General features: G+C 41.2%; 1 protein-coding gene across 1 annotated transcript in view; it reads left to right on the top strand.

Annotated features, from left to right (window-relative positions):
- Nucleotides 1-26,089, top strand: part of EFHB (EF-hand domain family member B) — a 76,766-nt gene that overhangs the window by 23,877 nt on the left and 26,800 nt on the right. The window contains exons 2-7 of the mRNA XM_051859157.2: nucleotides 2,421-2,483; nucleotides 3,275-3,418; nucleotides 7,003-7,183; nucleotides 8,950-9,060; nucleotides 18,161-18,290; nucleotides 25,859-25,942. Coding sequence (XP_051715117.2) covers nucleotides 2,421-2,483; nucleotides 3,275-3,418; nucleotides 7,003-7,183; nucleotides 8,950-9,060; nucleotides 18,161-18,290; nucleotides 25,859-25,942 — 713 coding nt within the window. The remainder of the gene's footprint in view (nucleotides 1-2,420; nucleotides 2,484-3,274; nucleotides 3,419-7,002; nucleotides 7,184-8,949; nucleotides 9,061-18,160; nucleotides 18,291-25,858; nucleotides 25,943-26,089) is intronic.

Genomic DNA, 26,089 nt, shown 5'->3' with positions numbered 1-26,089 from the left:
TTGATGGGCATTTAGGTTGGTTCCAGGTCTTGGCTATTGTGAATTGTGCTGCAATAAACATTAGGGTGCAGACCGCTTTTTTGTTTATCAATTTAAACTCCTTTCTGGAAAAGACCCGGGAGGCACAGACAGTCAAAGCCAAAATCAACTATTGGGATTGCATCAAATTGAGAAGTTTCTGTACTGCAAAAGAAACAGTCAGGAGAGTGAAGAGACAACCGACAGAATGGGAAAAAATATTTGCAAACTATGCAACAGATAAAGGGTTAATAACCAGAATCTACAAAGAGATCAAGAAACTCCACAAAAACAAAACCAACAACCCACTTAAGAGATGGGCCAAGGACTTCAATAGACATTTTTCAAAAGAGGAAATCCAAATGGCCAACAGGCACATGAAAAAATGTTCAAGGTCACTAGCAATCAGGGAAATGCAAATCAAAAGCACAATGAGGTTTCACCTCACCCCAGTTAGAATGGCTCACATACAGAAATCTACCAACAATAGATGCTGGAGAGGATGTGGGGAAAAAGGGACACTAACCCACTGTTGGTGGGAATGCAAACTGGTCAAGCCACTATGGAAATCAGTCTGGAGATTCCTCAGAAACCTGAATATAACCCTACCGTTCGACCCAGGATACTTCATGTCTTCTATCACCATCCCCCTTTTTCTAAATTTATTTAATCTTGTTGAATCCTTCTAAGTCTATCCAATCAGAAGTTCATATTGTATTACATTTTTTGCAAAGCAGTTTCACTGTCTGCCTACCCATTGTCAGCAGACTTCCTTTTTTATCTCCAGAGATGTCATCAAGATTCTCTCTAAGGGCTGGAGCTGTGGCCTAGAAGGTTAAGCTTCTGCTGCAGTGCCAGAATCCCATATGGGCGCTGGTTCAGGTTCTGGCTGCTCCACTTCTGATCCAGCTCCCTGTTATTGTTCCTGGAAAAGCAGAGGAAGATGGTCCAAGTATTTGGCCCCTGCAGCCATGCGGGAGACCCAGAAGAAGCTCCTAAATCCTGGCTTCAGATGGGCCTGTCTCCAGCTGTTGTGGCTGTTGGAGGAGTGAACCATCAGATGGAAAGTCTCACTTTCTCTCTGTATCTCTGCCTTTCAAATAAATAAATAAATCTTTAAAACAAAACAAAACAAAAAATTCTCTCTTAAATGTTGATGGTTCTCCCTGTAAGAGGAATTCTGTGCATAACACCCAACATAATTAAAAAAACCTTTCACTTATCCATCTACATCCATCTATTTATATATTCATCCATTCATCTCTCCATTTATTTAATTAATCCACCCCCTGCCAGCCACATGTATATCTTTATCCATCCATTCCCCTCAATTCTCGATCTCTCTGAAATTCTCTCTCTCTCCGTTCTTCCTTTTCCAGGGACCCAGAACATTCTTTATGAGAAATTTCTTTCTCTTGGTTTTTAAGAGAAAAATTTACACTCCCAAAAATAGACAAAGGGAAAATAGATAAGAGTTGCCTTTCTGGGAATGACACAATGAGCCACTGTAATCTTTGTTTTGGGCAGAGGAAGGACAGATAAGATCGAAATTAGAATCAAGTAGACAAAGCCAAGTGGGATTTGGGCCATTCACTGAAGGGACCGGGCCAGAAGTGTGTCAAAGTTAGTGTATTGGTAGAAACATACGCACTTAATTAGACACACTTAATTCTTTTTTGGTCTTAGCTTTAATGCCACTTCATTTCCACTTCACTGATGATGTAGTTTAATGGATAATTATCCTGTGAGCTGTGACAACATTGCTTCTGAAAGTTGAATTCATGAGCATGTCACAGAGGTTCCTTTTTTTTTCCTTAAAGATTTATTTATTTATTTGAAAGGCAGAGATACAGAGAGAGAGGGAGGAGAGCAGAGAGAAAGATCTTTGATAAGCTAGTTCACTCCTCAAACGGGCTCAATGGTTGGGATGGGCCGATCTGAAGCCAGGAGCCAGCAGCTTCTTCTGGGTCTCCCTCATAGGTGCAGGGGCCCAAGAACTTGGGCCCTATTTGGCTGTTTTCTTAGGTGCATTATTAGGGAGCTGGATCTGAAGTGGAGCATCTAGGACTCAAACCAGTGCCCATAAGGGATGCCAGTGCCACGGGTGGCGGCTTTACACACTACACCTCAGTGCCAGGCCCAATTGCAGAGGTTCTGCAACTGTATGCATCACTAACAATGCTGGTAGCATAAAAAGATACCTAGGATTAAAATATATGTATTTTATTGTGTTTTGTTGAATCTGGGTTGCTTTAGAATTAATATTCATTCTTTTTTTCATGTAAGTAGTTGAAACTTTTTAGCATCGGAAGCATTGGCCAAGTCTGAAGTAAATTTTATTTTGCTCCTCAAAATGCTCCACTTCTTCTCTGACCATGATCAATTATGTCTTCTTTCCTTAGGCCGGGAAAGTTATTCCGATCGGACACAGAGTTGCAACTTGCTTAACTGAAAAACTTCCTAGGGTGAGCACTTCCAATATACCTTTATATTTCTATTTTTGATTTCCACATCAGTCTTTTTTTTTTTTTTAAAGATTTATTTATTTATTTGAAAGAGTTACACAGAGAGAGGAGAGGCAGAAAGAGAGAGAGAGAGAGAGAGAGAGAGGTCTTCCATCCAATGTTTCACTCCCCAGTTGGCAGCAACGACCAGAGCGGTGCCAATTCGAAGCCAGGAGCCAAGAGCTTCTTCTGGGTCTCCCACATGGGTGCAGGGGCCCAAGGACTTGAGCCATCTTGTACTGCTTTCCCAGGCCATAGAAGAGAGCTGGATGGGAAATGGAGCAGGCGGGTCTCGAACTGACGCCCACATGGGATGCCGGCACTGCAGGCCAGGGCGTTACCCGCTGTGCCACGGCGCTGGCCCCCTCCACATAAGTCTTAAGAGAGAGACAATTCTCAATGTGCCGTATGGATGTATAAATTTAATGTGTTTAAGTTGATAGCATCCAAGAGGAAACTTCAGGTTTAGAATTTCTAGCTCCACAACAACTACAAGGGATTCAATTTATTTCATTAAGAATAATGGTATACTTCTAACCTGGATAATACTTCCTGCTTGTTCCTTAAATGTAACTTTTTAAACATGTTCTTGGTTTTATATAAATAAATGTTTTCAGTATTTGGAGCCTTTGTTCCCAAACACTTAGTGTGGGTGTATAATTAGGAATGTTCATCGATTAGTGTATTTCAGTTCTGTTAATATATTTAAAACTATCATTAATAATTCTATTTTCTTGCCTCACTCTTTGTAGCCAATTACTCCAGAAGAAGCAAAAAAGTATTGCAACTTCAGATATCCACCTCCTGGAGCAGAGAGAGTATTTTATGGCAGAGCAAATGATCCCCAAATTGCACCTTACTTGACACATGGAATAAGATCTAAAATTTCAATACCGGTAACTTCTTTTCTTTTTTTCCGTGTGTGTTATTAATATACCAAGGTGACAATGCACTCATGAGGTATTAGTGAAATGTATCCGTTCCAGTCTCCTTTCCTGCCAGATTTTTTTTAATCAGCCTTTTCTCAATCTGTCCTCTTAAACCGTTTATGTTGAGCAGTGAACAAATTCTAGGCAGCAGCAGCCCAGGTGGTGTGAAGGAATTAATTATTTAAGTCACAAAGTATTCTGCCCTCAGATGCTGAAAACCAAGTTGTACACCTCATTTTTCCACAGTCAAGAGAAGTGCTGTCAGGCTTCCTTAGAGAATGAAGAGGACAGAGCCTCGGTGACCCTACAGGCACTACAGAGTACTTATGTAGACAGGAGTGCAGGTGCAGTCAGAATGTTATTTCCTGATTACCTGGCTGGCCTGGGAGGAGAGCTGGAGCGAAGAGGAGAGGATGCAAGATCAGTGGATGAATGAGAAATTGAGAGGGCATTCAGAGCTATCAACATCTACGATGAGAGCTGACTGAGCAGTCTCAGCTTACAATGCAGATTGTGTCATGGACGTGGGGTATGAAGTGGTGGCCACAAGTGACTGGCCTGAGTTGAGGTTCATTAGGACCCAGAAACAAAGGTGGTGTGAAAATGTGGCAGTGGCCTTGCCTTTGACCCCAGTGGGGAACTGGAGGTATGCCAACTTCAGAATAGGACTCTTATCCTGCTCCATCAATGAGAGAGAAAGGGATCCAAATTACCAAGGCAGAGGCGTTTCTCTTGGTTATTGCTATATCCACTCTATCTCTTGGTCAGTGCTGTACCCACTCAAGACTCTATCAAAGACTTGCAATTACCACTACCCTCGTTGAACTCAATAATTTTACCAAAATTAGAGCAATAATTTGTTGGATGATTTCCATTACTACCTCGAAGTCTGTCCATCTTTAAAATGTGTGACTTTACACTACAATTCAGTAGCCTAGGCAACCCAGTGGGAGTCCAGAGGAGCCAAAGACTGGAAGCTAAATACCATCAATTCTGCACAGCCCTGCCCTGCAGTGTTACTTACCCCCTGAATAAATAAAATAAATAAATAAATAAAAAGAGAGAGATTTACCACGCATAACCTGAGGGTGTCACCTTTGCACACCCTTAACCTGGAAGAACCAGGCAGAGCTCTCAGGCCCCACCCATCTCAAGCCTTCAAGGCTCCTCCAACAGCAGGCAGTCCACTTAACACGGACACAGTATAAAAAAAAAAAAAAAAAAAGAAAAAAAAAAGCGCACAGTGACGCAAGAAGAATTAACTATGCCGAGTAACAAACACAGAAATAGAGGGAGCAAGATCAACGATGACACTATGATGCCTCCAAATAAGCAAAACACCCCAAGCCAAGAGTATGAAGATGATGAGATAGAAGAAATGCAAGATACGGATTTCAAAAAATTTATGATAAGAACATTTAGAAGTTTTCAAAAGCAAATCCTTGAACTACAGAAACCCTTAATGGACAAGATTGAAAATCTTTCTCGTGAAAATGAAATTTTAAGGAAGAGTCAAAATGAAACTCAGAAACTAGTAGAACAGGAAAGTGTAATAGTCAAGAGAAATCAAAATGAAATGAAGAGCTCAATAGATCAAATGACAAACACATTAGAAAGCCTTAAAAACAGAATGGGTGAAGCAGAAGAGAGAATATCGGACTTAGAAACAAGTATAGTATCTGCTAACACTAACCGATAGAATAAATAAAGGGGAGAGTGATCCAACATGGGAAGTGAGATACTCAGCAGACTCATAGAATGGCAGATGTCCTAAATAGCACTCTGGCCTCAGAATCAGCCCTAAAGGCACTCAGATCTGGCTGAAAAGCCCATGAGAGTATTTCAGGCATGGAAAGCCAAGACACTCTGGCAAAAAGATCTCTGTGAGTGAGATCCCAGTGGAAAGAACAGGTCTTCAAAGAGGGAGGTGCCTTTCTCTGAAGGGAGGAGAGAACCTCCACTTTGACTATGACCTTGTCTAAACAAGATAAGAGTCGGAGAACTCAAGGGGCTTCCATAGCCTTGGAAACTCATGACTGGTGCATAGGGAGATTACTGATGCCATAAACAGGAGTGTCAATTTGTAAAGTCAACAACAGGAGTCACTGTGCACTTACTCCTCATGTAGGATCTCTGTCCTTAACGTGCTGTACACTGAGGCTTAATGCTATAACGAGTACTCAAACAGTATATTTCACTTTGTGTTTCTATGGGGGTGCAAACTGTTGAAATCTTTACTTAATGTACACTAAACTGATCTTCTGTTAAAAAAAAAAAAAAAAAAAGAAAAGAAACTATCAATTCCCAACTTGACTCTCACTGGGATTAAACATGACAATAGGTCTGATCTGATTTCATCATCATTTAAAAAAAAAATCATCTATTATTTTTCACTTTATGTTTCTGTGTGGGAACAAACTGTTGAAATCCTTACTTAAGGTATACTAAGCTGATCTTCTGTATACTAAGATAATCGAAAATGAATCTTGATGTGAATGGAAGGGGAGAGGGAGTGGGAAAGGGGAGGGTGGTGGGTGGGAGGGACGGTATGGGGGGGAAAGCCATTGTAACCCATGAGACGTACTTTGGAAATTTATATTCATTAAATAAAAGATAAAAAAAAAAATGTGTGACTTTAAAATGTGCGACCATCTTCAAGTGTTGTTACAAGGGTGAGTTAAATGTGGAAAAAAGTGTATTGTAAATTACTATAGAAATGAAATGAATAAAAATGATAAATCTGCTGGTACGTTACCATGTCTCATATAAGAAAATACCAGGTAGGGTAAGAAAAGTATTGCTGAATATCTGACTGACACTGCTTTTATTAAAATAGCCAATTAAATATAAAGGATGAAAAAAAAAAAAAAAGGTGCTGTGGCACAGTGGGTTAACGTCCTGGCCTGAAGCGCCAGCATCCCATATGGGCACCAGTTTGAGTCCCGGCAGCTCCACTTGCAATCCAGCTCTCTGCTATGGCCTGGGAAAGCAGTAGAAGTTGGCCCAAGTCCTTGGGTCCCTGCACCTGCATGGGAGACCTGGAAGAAGCTCCTGGTTTCGGATTGGCGCAGCTCCAGCTGTTGCAGCCAATTGGGGAGTGAACCATTGGATGGAAGACCTCTCTCTCTCTCTCTCTCTCTCTCTCTCTCTCTCTCTTTCTCTGCTGCTCCTTCTCTCTGTGTAACTCTGACTTTCAAATAAATAAATCTTTAAAAAAAAAAGAAAAAAAGAATGGTAGACTGGACAGTCTTAATTCAAAAGATCGGGTCTCTGTATCTGGAAATAAAATGGTTCTTGTGCTTGTTTTTATCACTTTTCTTGACTATTTGAATCCAGTAATTTTGGAGCTCTTTTCCTAAACCTTTTAGTCAATTGAATCTTAATTCCCTGAGAGATTCTGACAGTTCATTTGAAGGGGAACAAAGCCTGTGTGATGGTAAAATGTTTCTTCCATAATTATTTATTTTCCTCTCCCCAGCTATTGATTAAGGTCAGTTTTCCACTTAGCATGCTTTTTGTTAATACATCTGTGCATTATATGATTTCTTTAGGCAAGCACGTTGATAAACCCACAACCTATTACCGCATTTCAACAGAAAATTAAAGATAAAAAGGAATCTATATATTTTACCAACCAACGGGCACCATTAGGGAAATCATATGATCAAGCACCAGCATTGCCTCAAGGACTGGATGTAATCAATACTACATTTGGGACAGCAGTTGTCAGAGGTAGTAAAAAATAACTGGAAAAATAATTTTCCAAGTCTTCTTGGAAAATTGGATTTAATATAACATTGGTTTGGTATTTGGTGATGGTCTAAATCAGGGGGTGGGGAAACCTGTTTTCTCCTGGGGATCATTTAGATATTTATAACATCATTTGTGTCCATATACTGTTATCAACTTGAAAATTAGACTGCTTCAGATTCAATGAATTTTCTGTCCAACCTTCAGTTGCTTTGGTAGGGCCAGACCAAATAATTTCTCAAGCTGGACGTTCCCCACCCTTGGTATAAATGATGGTTCTAGAATGAAAGATGTGATCATGGCAAGAAAGTTACTCTTAGAACTGAAGTCCTTAGAGTTTACATGTGCCAAGGCAATAGAAATTCAGGTTTTGGAGTAGAGATGTCAGTGAAGAGAGCAGACATAGGTTAAGACAGGAAGGAGACTGAGAAAGTTGGCTCCCCAGCTGTGAGGACTGCAGTTTTTTCCTACTAGACATACATGTGTGTGTTTTATTTCCACTAATACCTCTGATGTGTTCATTTCAATTAACTGTTTATGAAGCAAATTCTTAGAGGAAAATAAGTTTGGTGAATGTAAAAAGAGATGTTGCTTGGCTGGCGCTGCGGCTCAATAGGCTAATCCTCCGCCTGTGGTGCTGGCACCCCGGGTTCTAGTCCCGGTTGGGGCGCCGGTTCTGTCCCGGTTGCTCCTCTTCCAGGCCAGCTCTCTGCTGTGGCCAGGGAAGTGCAGTGGAGGATGGCCCAAGTGCTTGGGTCCTGCACCACATGGGAGACCAGGAGGAAGTGCCTGGCTCCTGGCTTCAGATCAGTGCAGTGCACCGGCTGCAGCATGCCGGCCGCAGCGGCCATTGTGGGGTGAACCAACGGAAAAGGAAGACCTTTCTCTCTGTCTCTCTCTCACTGTCTACTCTGCCTGTCAAAAAAAAAAAAAAAAAAAAAAAAAAAAAAAAAAAGAGAGAGAGAGAGAGAGAGATGTTGCTTCACAGTGTTATTTTGAGTGGGGTCACCTTTCTGGTATTCTCAAGAGAGAGGAAACTTACTCATATGTACTATGAGGTAGAAAGGAAGAATACAATTGTGAATGTGGGTACCTTTAAAAATTATTGCATAAAAAAATGAAAATGAAATAATTCACTGTACCTAAAAGTGGGGCCACCCGTTATGGGAAAGCAGCCATTAAACAGACTTCTTACCTAGATTTGAGACAAGTAGTACTAGAAAAAGTCTTTCTGCCTCATTTCAGATTTCCCCATGCCTCTTACTGCATTGAGGATGGAGACACAGATGAAAGCAGCCTCATGGTGTGGGATTCAGCCCACAGCTGCCAAAGTTCGCGCCGTGGCAACCCAAAGGGTTTTTAATTTGTGAATCAGATTTGCTTAGATCATCTTGAGAAGTCTGGAGCAAACTAAAATAAAAATTGCCCAGAGATTCTCAGGACAGGGAATTTAACTTGGTTTGGAACATGGTTCAGGACAATGTAAACAATTAGCCAAGACAGGGTTTTTTATTCGTTAGAAGTCTAGGGAATGACCAGGTAAAGTGGGATTCCCTAGCACTATAGCACCTAGACTGTTTTTGATTTTCCTGATAAATCTGTATTTACACTGACTCTGTGGTCTTCCAGACTATCTCTGCAGTTGTACGATCAGTGTGCTTCACTTGTCATTTGTCTTAGTCAAATAAAATACATTATAAATAAATGAAAAAATACATTAAAACTGATTTCGTTAATTCTTCCTTCAGAATCCTCTGCTAGAGATGTGGTGAATCCACCAAAGTCCTATGAAGAAGTATATAAAGAAAGGAAGGAAGGACATGATTTGTATGTTGTTTCTCACAATGATTATTACGTAGGTAAGTGTCCATCAGTGTAAAATCTGGGATCCTTAGCTTTGTGAAGAATAATAAAGGAGGTAATGTGCATAACATGAGATGCCTGACATATTATAGGTGCCCAATAAATGATAGCATCATATTGTTCATAAGGCCACACATCCCAATAGATGGGAACATATATACTTAGGTGTTTCATATGTAAAGTATAGAAATATATGTATCAATAAAAGGAAAGAAGCTGTTAAGAAAGATGTAATGTTAGTCTTGTTTTAGTGCTTTTAGGTTAGAAAATTATAGTGCTTGGGGCTGGCACTATGGCATAATAGGTCAAGCTTCTGCCTGTGGTGCTGACATCCCTTATGGGTACAAGCAGCAAAAGATGGCCCAAGTGCATGGGCTCCTGTGGGAGACCAGGAAGAGACTCCTGGCTCCTGGCTTCAGACCAACCCAGTTCCAGCCATTGTGGCCATCAGGAAGTGAACCAGTGGATGGAAAATCTCTCTCTCTAGCTCTGTATTTCAAATAAATAAATAAATCTCAAAAGATTACAGTATTTATTCAAATGTCAAGCTTATTCTAAGTGCTTAGTTTTATATGAGGCATCCTGAGTGATAGTGAAAATCAGGTTCAAATCCTAACTCCTCCATTTACTGTCTTTTACAGTTTTTTTTTTTTTTTTTTTTTTTTTTTTTTTTTTTTTTTAATTATTTTTTGACAGGCAGAGTGGACAGTGAGAGAGAGAGACAGAGAGAAAGGTCTTCCTTTGCCGTTGGTTCACCCTCCAATGGCCGCCGCGGCCGGTGCGCTGCGGCCGGCGCACCGCGCTGATCCGATGGCAGGAGCCAGGAGCCAGGTGCTTTTCCTGGTCTCCCATGGGGTGCAGGGCCCAAGCACCTGGGCCATCCTCCACTGCACTCCCTGGCCACAGCAGAGAGCTGGCCTGGAAGAGGGGCAACCGGGACAGAATCCGGCGCCCCAACCGGGACTAGAACCTGGTGTGCTGGCGCCGCAAGGCGGAGGATTAGCCTAGTGAGCCGCGGCGCCGGCCTCATTTACTGTCTTTTAGAACTTGGGCAATATACTTATCTGATCATCATCTATTTTTTAAAAAAATTATTTATTTGTTGAAAGGTGGAGTTACAGAGAGGCAGAGGCAGAGAGAGAGAGAGAGAGAGAGAGAGAGAGAGAGAAAGAGATCTTCTATCTGCTGGTTTACTCCCCAAATGGCTACAGTGGCTGAACTGGGCAGATCCCAAGCCAGGAGTCAAGAGCTTCTTCTAGGTCTCTTATGCGGGTGCAGGGGCCCAAGGACTTGGGCCATCTTCTACTGCTTTCCCAGGCCACAGCAGAGAGCCGGATCAGAAGTGGATCAGCAACCATATGGGATGCCAGCACTGTGGACGGTGGCTTTACCTGCTACGCCTCAGCGCTGGCCCCCTCATCATCTATTCTTACCTTTCAAATGGTTATAGTGTGGATTGAGTGAGTACAGCAAAATATTTAACATGATGCCTGGAACATAGTGTTTGTAACTATTAGCTATCATTATTAAGTGATTGTGTCTTATAATAAGTAGCATATCGCTAGAATTATTCTATAGAACTAAAAGGCATTATATTTTGTAGTGTTGTAAAATAGAATTTAACTGCCAGTATGTTAATGCTAAGTACATTCCTGGTGAGTATTAAGAATTAGACTCTGATATCTGTCCTGAAAAAGCCCAGCGATTGTGCATGATTCAAGCACTCAGTCTGCGGGAGCTAGAACAAGAGCCACAGCACAACACCCCCTCTTCCTTGCTCTTTATTTTTTATCTCTTTACTTTTCTTCCCTATAACTTCACTGCCCTCTGACACCGTACTGGCTTTCTATGCTCTTACTCCTAAACTTTTGTTCATAGCTGACGCTTGTCTCCTGCCCCTCTTCCTCTACTGTCTGTCTACCATTGCTTTTTTTTCAGAGCCAATCTTTGCTAGTTCCCTTCACTCCCTAACTCGTTCCCAGACCTGATATTCTTTCCCCTCCCATTCAGACTGCCACTGTTTCTACTTACTTGGACACCACATTCCTTCTCACAACCTTGACTGCTCTCTGTATCTCCCCTTTCTACTTCCTCAGCCTCATCTCTCCCTCTCTTCCTTCCTCCCTCCTTTTCTCCCTTCCTATCTTGTGAAAATAGTTTATTCATCTTTTGGAAAATTTTAGCATCTATTGAACAATCTAGTATAATGCCTTTTAATTTTTTAAAAAAGAACTGTGTCAATGAATATGTATACTATTATATATAAACGCATGTACATATGTACCAATATAGACAACCTATAATGAGATATCACTTAATAATTTAAGGAAAATTAGTGCAAGTTTTTATTTTATATTTTGAGAACTTTAATGTGCCATAACATGACCGATATTACCTTCATTTATCAAGTTTTATAAAGTTTCATTAGTGTTACCGGTCACAGAGGGGAAGGCAGTTGCTGGAGCGAGTCTCGTGGGTTCTTTTCCTCAGCGTAGTATAGAAATAAAAAGCCGGGAAACAATTTGCAAACAGGAAAACACTTATTCAATTGGCAAGCGACAGAGAAAGCATCTGGTCCGAGAGGAGACCAGGCAGAGTGCGTGAATGGGACACTGGCTTTGAGGAAGTGTCCCGGGTTCTTAAAGCATTAGTGTCTGTTTATTGGGTCATCCTGTGGGGGTGCCCACTGGACAGGGGGTTCACATATGTATGTTGATTGGCTTGGCGCTCAAGGAGGTAGCAGAGGTCTCCTGGAGATTGTCCGTCTCCTTAGAGACTCAGCCCCCTCCTCTGCCAACTCTGGGTGGAAGATTGCAGCCTCCCTGGAGGTGTGTTTTAAAGCCATAAGGTCACACAAGAAGCCTGGATCTCCTGGAACCAGTCTGACTCTCCCCAGGGGCTCAGCCCCTTCCCCTGCCAGCTCTGAGTGAAAGATTGCACCCACCCTTAAGGTGTGATTTAAAGCCATAGGGTCACACATGCAGCACAAGAAGCTATTAGCTGGGGAGATGTCAGTTGGTGTGGAGACAGGCTTTCCAGCTACAGCTGACAGCTTGCTTGTTAAAGACATTCTGCCTATGTCTGAGGGGCCCACAGACCCACAGCCCCATTGGATGGCCTCAGTAACTTGAAAAGTCATAGAATCTGATCTTTTAAATATTGTCCTTATTTTTACACAGGAAAGTATTTTTTATTATCCATTTTATCTATTATTTTATTATCCATCTATTATCTACCTATCTATCTATAATTGTAGACAATTTAACTATCATTTAAAAAAACAAGAAGGGGCCGGCGCTGTGGCGCAGCAGGTTAATGCCCTGGCCTGAAGCACTGGAATCCCATATGGAAGCTGGTTCTAGTCCTGGCTGCTCCTATTCCAATCCAGCTCTCTGCCGTGGCCTGGGAAATCAGTAGAACATGGTCCAAGTCCTTGGGCCCCTGCACCCACGTGGGAGACCCAGAAGAAGCTCCTGGCTTCAGGTTGGCCCAGCTCCGGCCATTGTGGACATTCGGGATGTGAACCAGCACAAGGAAGACCTTTCTCTCTGTCCCTCTTAATGTCTGTTACTCTACCTCTCAAATAAATAAATAAAATCTTAAAAAAAAAACAAGGAGAAAGCAAATATAAGTTTGAAATCCCATTGGCTGGAGATAATTATAATTAATAAATTGAACATTTTTCTAATCCTCATCCAATTAGCCATTTATCTTTAGATAAATGGGATGATACTCTCCATGCCTTTGAGGAACCTGCTATATACATTTAAATTCTTTGACTTAAAATAATATGTCAAGGGCAACATTCAATAGCAATAAGTATAGATCTATAATATCTTTCAAACACACCTAACTGTAGTCTTGGCTGAAGTGATAGATAAAATGCAAGGTATATAGATATATACAGTATTCAAAGAAAGTCACCTACAATTCCCACTCTTCCACGGATGACCCTTTCATTGATGTTTTTCTTTACATGTTCATCTGTATGAGCATATGTGTGTGTTACTTCACACCATTGATAATACATTTTTTTCCATTTGTTGTTTTTTCTTAGTCTTATGAAATATTTGAATTATCTTTTTGTATCAGTATCTATTTTGGATTTTTCAATATTAAAAAACTATATTATTGTTAATATATAGCTTTTTTTTTTTGACAGGCAGAGTGGACAGTGAGAGAGAGAGACAGAGAGAAAGGTCTTCCTTTCCATTGGTTCATCCCCCCAATGGCCGCTGTGGCCGGCACGCTGCAGCCGGCGCACCGCGCTGATCCGAAGGCAGGAGCCAGGTGCTTCTCCTGGTCTCCCATTCGGGTGCAGGGCCCAGGGACCTGGGCCATCCTCCACTGCACTCCCAGGCCACAGCAGAGAGCTGGACTGGAAGAGGAGCAAATGGGACAGAGTCTGGCGCCCTGACCGGGACTAGAACACGGGGTGCTGGTGCCACAGGCAGAGGATTAGCCTAGTGAGCTGTGGCGCCAGCCTATATAGCTTTTTTTTTTTTTTTTTTAAGATTTATTTATTTATTTGAAAGGCAGAGTTGCAGAGAGCAGAGAGGTAAAGGCAGAGAGAGAGAGAGAGAGAGAGGTCTTCCATCCACTGATTCACTCCCCAGATGGCCGCAACAGTTGGAGCTGTGCTGGTCCAAAGCCAGGAGCCAGGAGCTTCTTTCCAGATCTCCCATGCAGGTGCAGGGGCCCAAGCACTTGGATCTTCTTCTGCTTTCCCAGGCCATAGCACAGAGCTGGATCAGAAGTGAAGCAGCTGGACTCAAATAGACACCCATATGGGATGCCAGCACTGCAGGCGGCGGTTTTACCCACTACGCCACAGTGCTGGCCCCAATATATAGCTTTGTGGATGGGGCCTGGTGTTCCCTTAGGTTTCATTCCTGGGTTTCTGAACATTGGAAATTTTCACTCTAGATATCAAATTGTCAGCCTGAATAACTGTTTTAATTTGCCTTCACAATTTGAAAGGCATATATATATATATATATAGAGAGAGAGAGAGAGTGAGAGAGGAAAGACCAAGAAAGGAGAGATTTTCCATATATTGAGTCATTCCTCAGATGGCCTGCCTCAGCTGGTGCTGGGCCAGGTTGAAGCCAGGAGCCAGAAACACCATCCTGATCTCCCACATGGTTGGCATGAGCCCAAGTATTGGGCCAACATCCACTGGTTTCTCAGGCAAATTAGCAGAGAGCTAGATTGGAAGCAGAGCAGTCAGGACTTGAACCTGCTGCACTCTGATATGGGATGCTAGCATTGCAAGCAACAGCTTAACCTGCTGCACTAGAATACCTGCCCCGTTACTATTTTTATTTATATTATTTGGGTTACTATTGAGACTGAATTTCTTTTCCCTATCATGTCTTACCCTCATGGTTGTTCTCTAGTTTTAATGCTACTTTCTTATCTAGAAATAGAAAACTACCACCACATCAAGTCTAGGGGCCAGCACTGTGGCTTAGCGAGTTAAGCTGCTGTCTGCAGTGCTGGCCTCCCATCTGGGCACCAGTTTGAGTGCTGGCTGCTCTACTTCCAATTCGGCTCCCTGCTCGTGCACCTGGGAAGACAGTGGAAGATGGACCAAGTGCTTTGACCCCTTCATTCACGTGGGGGACCCAGATGAAACCCCTGGCTTCCAGTTTCAGCCTGGCCCAGCCCTGCCCCTTGTGGCCCTTTGGAGAGTGAACCAGCAGATGGAAAATTCTCTCTCTCTCTTAGTCTCTCTCTCTCTCTCCCTCTCTCTCTCTGTGTATGTGTGTGTGTGTGTGTGTCTCCCTCTCTGTAACTCTGACTTTCAAGTGAATAAATCTTTAAAAAAAAGACTTGAAAAAACTTCAGCATCAGACCTTAAATAAAGGAGACTTCACTATTGGATTCTCAGCCAACAGTCATCCTTTCAGTGTTTCCAAAATGAGTTAAGTGATTACAGTGAAACACAGATTGCAAATGTTCTGATAAGCTCACTAAAGCTTTGTGAGAACGCCTACTAAACTCCAGCCTCTTCAGTCTTAGCGTAGTGGAAAATTCTGCTGGGTTCCCAAAGTGTGGCAATTCTTCCTTTGATCTTCAGGATTTCTGTAACAATGCAAGGACCTGTGTTTTTATCACTAATATCTTCCTTCAGTATAATTTCCCTACTTACTTTCAAAATATTAAGTTTCTTTGCCATTAAAAAAGAGATTTATTTATTGGAAAGGCAGAGATACAGAGAGAAAAGGAGAGAGAGAGAGAGAGAGGGAGACAGAGAGAGGCAGAGAGAACTCTTCTATCCGCTGTTCACTCCCCAAATGGCCACAATAACCAGAGCTGGGCTGATCCGGAGCCAGGAGCCAGGATCCAGGAGCCAGGAGCCAGGGGCCAGGAGATTTTCCATTTCTCCCATGTAGATTCAGGGGTCCAAGCACTTGAACCATCCTCCACTGCTTTCCCAGGCACATTAGCAGGAAGCAGGATTGTAAGTGGAGCAGCCGGAATTTGAACTGGCATCCATATGGGTGTTGGCCCTGCAGGCAGAGACTTAACCTTCTGTGCCACAGTGCCGATCCCTTGCCATTTTTAAGTTGGGGTACATTTTTTTTTATTGAGTTGTATGTGTTCTATATAAATTTTAAATATTATTCCCTTATCAGAGATATGGTTGACAAATTTTTTTGTAAGTTGCCTTTTTATTTTGTTGACTGTTTTCTTTGTTGTTTAGAAATTTTTAGTGTAGAAATTTTTAGTTTGATGTAGTTCTATTTGTTTACTTTTGCTTTTGTAGCCTGAGTTTGTTTTTGCATGACATCCAAAAAATCATTGCTAAAGCTAATGTCAAGAGGTTTTTCCTGCCTTTTCAAGGAGTTTTATGGTTCAGTTAGGTCTTTTATTTAATTTGAGCTGATTTTTGCTTACAGTATAAGGATCCAATTTCATTTTTTGGCTTGTAGAAATCTGATTTTTTCAAGCACTAATTATTAAATAATAGATTATCCTTTCTCAATTGTGTCTTATTGGTGTTCTTGTTGAATATTAGATGCCCGGGCTGGCACTGTGGTTTAAGCATGCCTGTGGCACCGGCATCCCATATGGCTGCCAATTCAAGTCCCAGCTGCTCCACTTCTGATCCAGCTCCCTGCTGATGGTCTAGGAGAGCAGTAGAAGATGGCCCAAGTTCTTGGGCCCCTGGATCTGTGTGGGAGACCTGGAAGAAGCTCCTGGCTCTTAGCTTTGGATAGACCCAGCTCCAGCAGTCGTGGCCATTTAAATAAGTGAATCTTTAAAAGAAAAAAAAAAAAAGAAAATAGCTGACCCTATATGTCTGGGTTTATTCCTGGGCTCTCTCACTGTTTCACTGGTCTATGTGTCTTGCTTTTATGACACATCCATACTATTTTGATTATTATGGCATTGTAATATGTTTTTTAATTTCAAATTTTTCTTTTTCAATTATTTTGGCTATTTGGGTCTTTTGTGTTTCCATGTGAAGTTTAGGATTTTTTTTGTATTTCTATGAATAATGGTATTGAGATTTTGATCTGGACTGCATGGAATCTGTATATTACTTTGGGTAGTATGGATATTTTAATAATATGATACATTTTCATTTTTTTGTGTCCTCTTTTTTTAATTAACACACATAGATTTAATATTTTTTTTAACATTTTGCCATAATCACATCATATGTACTATTTTTAAAATAATGTAACATTCTTAACCATTGTTTTGACAAAGGTATAAAACGAAACTCTTTTAAAAAAGTATTTATATGAAAGGAGGAGTCACGGAGAGGGAGAAGAAAAGTCAGAGAGAGAGAAGTCTTCCATTTCTTGGATCGCTCCAAATGCCCAAAATAGCCAGAGCTGGGCCATGCCAAAGTTAGGAGCCAAGAGCTTCATCCAGGTCTCCCTCATAGGTACAGGGGCCCAAGCATTTGGCCCATCTTCCACTGCTTTCCCAGGCACATTAGCAGGAGCTGGATCAGAATTGGAGGATACGGGACTCAAACTGGTGCCCATATAGAGTGCTGACACTGCAGCCACAGTTCTGGCCCCAGTATAAAACCAAGTTTTACAAAGCTATATTTGCAGCAATACTGATACACACAGATATTTCTTTTTTTTTTGTTTCTTTTTTTTTTTTTTTAAGAATTTTAGCTCCCACATATAAGGGAGAACATGTGGTATTTGTCTTTCTGTGTACAGCTTATTTCACTTAACATGATGTCATCCAGTTGCATACATTATGTCCTCTTTCATTTTTTTAAATCAGTGTTTTATAGTTTTCACTGTATAGACTTTTCAACTCCTTGGTTAAATTATTCCTAAGTATTTTATTTATTAAAATTAAATAAATTATTTTGAGAATCAGAAGGACGCACGTATGGAGAGTAAGAGAGAGAGAGAAAACTCCTATCTGATGGTCACTCCCCAGTGTCCACAATGACCCTGGGCTGAGACCCAAGCCAAAGTAAGGAACTCACTCCTGGTCTCTCATGTGGGTGACAAGAAGAAAATTACTTTAGTCACCACTGCTGCTTCACAGGATCTGCATTAGCAAGAAGCTGGAATTGGGAGCTAGAGCCAAGATGACACTCCAGAATGGGCTGTGGACATCTTAATTGGCATTTTGACTACCAGCTAATTGCCCACCCCTCATTTAATTTTTGTTGTTATTGTAAATGAGATTATTTTCTTGATTTCTTTTGTGATTAGGTCGTTATTTTTGTATAGAATGCCACAGATATTTGTGTATTGACTGTGTCTTGTAACTTTACTGAATTCATATATTAATTCTAACAGCTTTTTTATTTATTTTTTTATTATTATTTTTTTTGCTGGAGTCTTTGGGGTTTTCTCTTAATGATTTTTGAAATTTTAATGTAAGGAACTCTGTGTGTAGCATCCCACTAGTCTTCCAGTTCACATAGAGAAATGCTTTTATCATTTGTAGTTAAATCTGCAATTTCCTGCACTGTTTCAATACCATTGTCCAACACTTATTTTTTAATGCCATTGGGAACATACTGTGCTTGTTTCAAGATAAGATTATTTGTGTTACTTAAGTCAGAAGTTTTCCTTTCCATTTCCTTGACCCCCACACCCACAGGAGAAGCAAAGAACCGAAAGTATGATCCATCAAGTTTCCACAGGTTTAACTTGTTTGGCATTGCAACACCACATTTTAATGATGGACGGACTATGGCTAAAACTTTACATTGGCTCCATGAACTACAAATGTAAGTTTAATTATACTATATTCAGGAATGAGTATTAGATATTCAACACCTGGACCTAAAGGAAAGTTTATTTTCTATATTTTTTGAGGAGGTAATAAATTGACATGATTCAATCATAAAATTAATAGAAATATATAGTGAAATGTCTGGTCCTCTAGAGATAACCATGAAACTTTCCTTTGTGTTTCTGAAGTAACTTTCCAAAGTTACTTCATGCCTTTATAAGTAAATGTAAATACATGAATATATATTTTAAATATATGGGATCAACTCTATTTGTGTTTCTTAAAGATAATGGGCTTTTCAATCTCTACCAAGATGATTATGTCACATGTAATTAACCTGACATTTATCATTCAGCATCTGATTATCTTACTTTACTTTTGTAAATTGTGACCTTTTAATGTTGTCATTCTATATGTGACTTCTTCCCCAGGAAATCAAGGTGGGATCAGTTCTTCATTTCTTGTGTTATGTTTTATTTTAAAGCAATGCTTAAACTTTAAGAGATTTTCTGTTATCTTAAAAAACTCTGATTGTCAACAGTAGTGTAGTGAATTGAAGATTTTGAATAGTGGTGCCACTTTCTTCTGAGAGATAAGTGCTGGTTCTTATTTCCAGAATTTATTAGTATTACCTTATGTGGGAAAAAGGTCTTTGAGATGTCATTACATTCCAGGTATTGAGATGAAGAGGTCATTCTGGATGATCTGAGTGGGCCTTAAATACAATGATAAATATCCTTAGAAGGGCACAGGGAAAACTGACACCAAAGAGAAAAAGACGTCCAGAAAGATGGTGATATGAACAAGGAAGCAGAGATGGAGTGATGCGGCTGGCTATAAACAGAGGGATGCTGAGTAATGTCAGCAGCTGTCAGATGTTGGAAGAGAGTGCGATATGGATTCTCCCCTAGAGCTTTTGGAGGAAACATGACCTGCTGACACCTTGTGTCATATTTTGGGCCTCTGGAGGTATAAGAGAATACATTTCTGTTGTTGTAAGTACCAGTTTATGGTAGTTTATCATAGCCACCAAAGGAAATAAATAACCACAGTCCTGTGTGATGGTAGGGGTAGATCTATTCTGCCTTTTTTTTTTTTTTTTTTTTTTTTTTAAGATTTATTTATTTATTTGAAAGTCAGAGTTTTACAGAGAGAGGAAAGGCAGAGAGAGAGAGAGAGGTCTTCCATCTGCTGGTTCACTCCCCAATTGGCCACAACGGCCGGAGCTGTGCCGATCCGAAGCCAGGAGCTAGGAGCTTCTTCTGGGTCTCCCACATGGGTGCAGGGGCCCAAGGACGTGGGCCATCTTCCACTGCTTTCCCATAGCAGAGAGCTGGATTGGAAGTGGAGCAGCCGGGACTTGAACCAGTGCCCATATGGGATGCCAGTGCCACAGGCGGAGGATTAATGAAGTGCGCCACAGTGCCAGCCTCAGGGTTTTAATCATTTGCTTAAGAGCTGACAACTCAGAAGGACTGGGGTAGGCAGGAAACCCAGGCAGCTCAGTTCCAGAAACTGCTCTTTACCATTGCACCTGGCTTACAGGCACGGGTTGTATGTTCACCTGCTTTCAGGCTTTTTCTTTTTTAAGGTTTATTTATTTATTTGAAAGGCAGAGTAACAGAGAGAGGGAGACACAGACAGAGAGAGCGAGAGAAAGAGAGAGTAATCTTTCATCTGCTAGTTCACTCCCCAAAGAGCAGCCATGGCAGGGACTGGCCAAGACCGAAGCCAGGAGCAGGAACTACCACTTGGGCTATCTTCTGCTGCTTTGGGAGGCAGTTAGCAGGGAGCTGGATCAGAAGTGGAGCAACTGGGACTAAAACGGCTTTCATATGGTATGTGGGTGTTGCAGGTGGCATCTAACTTGCTGTGCCGCAACTCTGACCACCTGCTTACAGGCTTGGAATATGATTTTCATTCCTCTCCACTCCTTTGTTAGGAGTTTCTGATACTTGAATTATTCAAAATAAACATGGTGAAGCACACACAGAAGAAATTTATACATTATAGTAAGGCTGTGTGAAATAGCTTTTTTAGGATATAGAAGAGATATTCATAACAAGTATTCATTAATTTATCATGACTAACATGGTTAAATCATGCACAAAGGAAGCATGAAGATATGATTTAAGTTTTTTTATGATTTAAGTATTTAATGACTATATTATAAGGATTTATAAATAAATATAATGTGCAAATGTATACTTAAGGAGATAACAAATATGGCTTATCAATTTTTAAAGGTTTAGAATATGGACTTGCTCTCATTTATGAAAGATGTGAAATAATTACATTAACAACAGTGTGACCTTCAAGAATGTCCTGAGAAGGGCTGGTGCAGTGGCACAGCAGGTTAGCAAAAAACAAAACCAACCAAACAAAAAGAACATTCTTAGAGCAGCACCCTAGGGCCATTAACAAGGATGTATTTATCAAAGATTTGGGATGTTATAGACAAATACTAAGTTTATGAGAGTAATATGCAGTGTGTTGTCAGTTCCTTCAAGAGGACATTTTTCACTCATGGAAAATGTTTTATTTGTTAATACATTTTGTGTCATGAAACCAACTGGAATATTACTGCTAAAGGAGTAGAAATACACTTGTTTTTTTAAGATTTTTTTTTTTTTATTTAAAAAGCAGAGTTGGCCGGCGCCGCGGCTCACTAGGCATTAGCCTCCACCTGCGGCGCCGGCACACCGGGTTCTAGTCCCCGTCGGGGCGCCAGATTCTGTCCCGGTTGCCCCTCTTCCAGGCCAGCTCTCTGCTGTGGCCCAGGAAGGCAGTGGAGGATGGCCCAAGTACTTTGCCCCTGCACCCCATGGGAGACCAGGATAAGTACCTGGCTCCTGCCTTCGGATCAGTGCGGTGCGCCGGCCGCAGAGCGCCAGCCGTGGCGGCCATTGGAGGGTGAACCAACGGCAAAAGGAAGACCTTTCTCTCTGTCTCTCTTTGTCCACTATGCCTGTCAAAAAAAAAAAAAAAAAAAAAAAACCACACACATACACACACACACACACACAAAACCAGAGTGACAGAGAGAGAGAGAGGAAGAGACAGAGAGGAGAATTTCCATCCATTGGTTCACTCCCCAAATGGCCACAGGGTTCAGGGCTTGGCCAGCCTAAAGTTAGGGACTCCATCCAGGTCTCCCATGTGATGGCAGGGTCTGAAGTATTTGAACCATCTTCTGTTGCCTTCCCACACACCTTAGCAGAGAGTTTGATTGGAAGTGGAGAAGCCAGGACTCAAACTGTGTTGCCAGTGACAAAGGTGACAGCTTAACTTGTGCCACAAATACTGGCACAAATCTTCATTCTTTTGTTTTGCTGGGTGTAAAAGAAAGTTCGTCACCTCATTCTTCAGTGTGATTTCTATTATAAACTTGGAGCCAAACATGTTTCTTTACATTTTGGGGATCTAATTTGAGGGATATATTTCTTCTGTAAGACACTGTCTGTTTCTAGTCTATGACCTTTGGTTTGAATAATAAGATGGTAGTGTGTGTGTTTGAGTGACTGAATGAGTGAATTCACTGGCACACAAAGACTTGATCTGAGTTGGTTGGTGAGGGCTGTGAGGCTGTGTAATGATGATGCAGTTATTGATATTCTGACATAATGTGACTGCCCATAGATACGTTCTGATTCTCCCCAAAGCATAATCCAAGACATTTTAGAATAAAAACGTTAGTTCTGTCGTACAGTCTTTGTTTTTATCTTCCCTGCATGCTCTTAATTACTCCCCTTGGAGCTGGTTCATAGATTTCAACTCTGTTTGTTCAAATTATGACCTTTAAACTGCCATTGATTTTGATTTTGCTCACGTTCTTTTTCTTTTCTCCTTCTCCTCTCACAGTAGGAGAGGAATAGAGAAATAAGAGGTGAATTATTTTATGTTTCTTCTTTTGTTTCTCCACAGAGTGTCACTCTTCTCCAGAAAATTATTCGGTTCAGTCTTTAAATAGTATGAGAAATATTTTTTTAAAGCAAATGGAGGTTTAAGGATTTAATGTTCATTATTTTTAGTTTTACCAAAACAATAGAGAATTTATTAATTTTAATGTTACTAAATAGTGCTATTGTAATTTTGTGGTTTTATAAATAAATTTTATTCACTGAATCATAATGATAGAAGTAACAAAATTGTATTACAGAAAATTGGCAAAATAAAATCACCCATAATGTTGTCACCTTAATTCAACCATTATTATAATTTTAATGTAGGTATTTTTCTTGTGTGGATTTCTATGTAGATTTTTGTGTAGTTTTCACTGTGGTGCAATCCCATTTTATGTCTTGATTTTTCACTTAACATAAAATAACTACATATGTATATAGCTGTATGTTTTTCATAACTAACATCTAAAAAGTATGTAGAGCTCATTTTTGTTAATGTGACCTAATTTAATCATTGTTAGTGTTCATGACAACATTATAGTTATTTTTCCTTTTTCCATTATAGTCTAAGAGACTGCAAACATTTTTATACATAAGACTTTTCAACATTTTTAATTGTTGTGTGTATTATTACTTTATTGGTTCTCAGATGTGGATAAAAGGGCATAAACATTTTTATAATTTTTGATTCATATTGATGAATTATAGGAAATTGTATTAACAAACTGAGTGTTTTATCAGAATTTTCCCAACTTTAAATTCCCTCCTCCTCCCTCTCACTATATGTATGTATGTATGTATGTATGTATATCTATACACACACAAATATATATACTTGTTTACTAGAAAAACACCTTGTTATTATTTTATTTTGCAGTTATTATTAAAGCATATTATAACTTCTCCATACACTTGCTTACTAGTTACTAAGTTATCTTTTTTTAAAATTTTATTTATTTATTTGAGAGGTAGAGTTACAGACAGAGAAAGGGAGAGACAGAGAGAAAGGTCTTCCATCTGCTGGTTCACTCCCCAGATGGCCGCAACAGCTGGAGGTGGGCTGATCTGAAGCCAGGAGCCAGGAGCTTCTTCTAGGTCTTCATGTGGGTGCAGGAGCCCACGCTCTTGGGTCATCTTCTACTGATTTCCCAGGCTATTAGCAGAGAGCTGGATTGGAAGAAGAACAGCTGGGACTTGAACTGGTGCCCATATGGGATGCGGTGCTGCAGGCGGAGGCTTAGCCTACTACACCACAGTGCTGCCTCCTCTTTTTTTTTTTTTTTTAAGATTTATTTATTTATATGAAAAGTAGAGTTTCAGAGAGACACACAGACAGAAGCAGTGATCTTCCATCTGCTGGTTCACTTCCCAGATGGCCACAATTAACAGGGCTGGGCCAGGCTGAAGCCAGGAACCTGGAACTCCATCCTGGTCTCCCATGTTGGTAGCAGGGGCCCAAGCACTTGTGCCATCTTCTGTTGCTTTCCCAGGTGCATGAGCAGGTAGCTGGATCAAGTGTGGAGTAGCTGGGACTAGAACCTGTGCTCATGTGAGATCCTGGCATCTCCTGTGGCAGTCAAGCTACCACACCATAATGTTGGACTCAAGTTATCTTTTTATATCCTCTTGTTGTGGGGATGGTAATCCTTAAATTATGTTGTGGATATCAAGAGCCCTAGTTGGACATAGAGACCCCCAGTGGGGCTGGAGTTGTGGTTTACCAGGTGAAGCCTCTGCCTGCAATGCCAGTGTCCCATATGGGCGCCAGTTTGAGACCTGGCTGCTCCACTTCTGATCCAGCTCCCTGCTAATGCACCTGGGAAAGCAGTGTAGGATGGCCCAAGTTCTGGGGCCCCTGCACCCACTTGAAAGACCTAGACAAAGTTCCGGGCTCCTGGCTTCAGCCTGGCTCAGCCCTTGCCATTGATTGCAGCCATTTGGGGAGTGAACCAGCAAATGGAAGATTGCGCTCTGTCTCTCTCTCTCTACCTCTACCTCTACCTCTACCTCTACCTCTACCTCTACCTCTCCTCTTCTCTCTGTAACTCTGCCTTTCAAATAAATAAAAAATAAAATAAACATTTAAAAAAAGAGAGAGAGGGGCCAGCACTGTGGTATAACGGGTAAAACCACCGCCTACAATGCTGGCATCCTAAAATGGGTGCCAGTTTAAGTCCCAGCTGCTCCACTTCTGATCCAGCTTTGTGCTATGGCCTGGGAAAGCAGTAGAAGAAGATCCTATGTATGGACCCCTACACCTACATGGGAGATCTGGAGAGACGCTCCTGGCTCCTGGCTTTGGATCGGCGCAGCTCTGGCCATTGTGGCCGTCTGAGAAGTGAATCAGCAGATGGAAGACCTCTCTCTCTCTCTCTCTCTCTCTCTCTCTCTCTGCCTCTCCTTCTCTCTCTGTGTAACTCTGACTTTCAAATAAATAAGTAGATAAATCTGAGAGAGAGAGAGAGAGAGAGAGAGAGAGAGAGAGAGAGAGAGAGAGAGAGAATGTTCCATGTGCTGGTTCATTCCCCAAATGGCTACATGGGGCTGGGCCAGGCTGAAGCCAGGAGCCAGGAGCCAGTAGCTTCTTTGGGTCTCTCACATGGGTGCAAGGGCCCAAGCACTTTGGCCATCTTTTGCTGCTTTCCCAGGTGCATTAGCAGGGAACTGGATGGGAAGTAAAGCAGCCAGGACTCAAATCAATGCCCTTATGGAATGCTTATACTGCAGGTGGTATATTAACCAGCTACACCACAGTCCTGGCCGCAAAACTTTCTTTTTAACCTAGAATTTTTTCTTTCTTTCTTAACAAAATTTTATTTTTTTATTTGCAAGAGTTACTGAGAGAGAGAGAGAGAGAGAGAGAGAGAAACAGAGAGAAAGAGAGAGAGAAAGAGGTCTTCCATCCAATGGTTCACTCCCCATATGGCCACAATGGCCTGGGCTGAGCCAGGCTGAAGCCAGGAGCCAGGACCTTCTTCCATTTCTCCCACATGGGTGACAGGGGCCTAAGCCTTCTGCTGCTTTTCCCAGGCCATTAGCAGGGAGCTGGATCAGAAGTGGAGCAGCCATAACTCAAACTGACACCCATATGGGATGCTGGCATTGCAGCCACAATGCCACAATGCTGGTCCCAGCATAGAATTTCTTTTGAAACTACATTCGTTCTATTTAAGTTACAATGATACCATATGCATGTTTAGCAGCTGCAGATACTTTAGGTACTAGATATTAGGTTTTAGGATTTTAGGGTTCCAAGGAGGTGAGAAGGCGGTTAGCTAAAGGAAAGACTTTTTTTTGGGAGGGGTAGATTGGGGAGGGTAAAGAGAGTGGGCACTGAGCCTGCCAGGACAGAGGGCAGGGTTTTGTAGCTAGGGCTTATTCCGTTTGAGTAGCAAGCTGAATCCTTTCTTAAACTGCTTACTGGGGGAGATGCTTAGTGCTACATGGACCCTGATAAGGAGGGTGGGGGATGAGCATCAAAGAGGTGAAATTTACAGTGATGGTCTTAGCAGTTTGGAATGTCCCAGGTGAGGGGCTTTCCTGAGCAGTAAACATTGTAGTAGCCATTGGATGATCTATCTGTGCCCAGTTTAATCGGGTTTGGGGGTTTAAGCCTTAGCTCTTAACGTTAGAGTTACCTAATTATTTTCTAATTTTACAGGAAAAGAGGAGCCAAGATTGTATCCAAGAGAGTTGATGATTTCAATGAAAAGTTTCAGCATAAACTTGGAAGAGTTTTAGATCCGTAAGTTAATGATTAATTTCATAGTGCCAGTGTATTTGCATCAAATTAAAAAACACTCTTGTGGTAAATGTTAGTTTTTTAGATTCTATCTATTAAATAAAATATTCTTTCGTTGTTAATTAGCAGAACTCTGGTAGTTTCTTTAGA

Source organism: Oryctolagus cuniculus, chromosome 4 (genome assembly GCF_964237555.1).
Source record: "Oryctolagus cuniculus chromosome 4, mOryCun1.1, whole genome shotgun sequence".
NCBI classification, from domain to species: domain Eukaryota; kingdom Metazoa; phylum Chordata; class Mammalia; order Lagomorpha; family Leporidae; genus Oryctolagus; species Oryctolagus cuniculus.
Note: the sequence above shows the minus strand (reverse complement) of the source record. Positions and strands in the feature narration are given on the sequence as shown.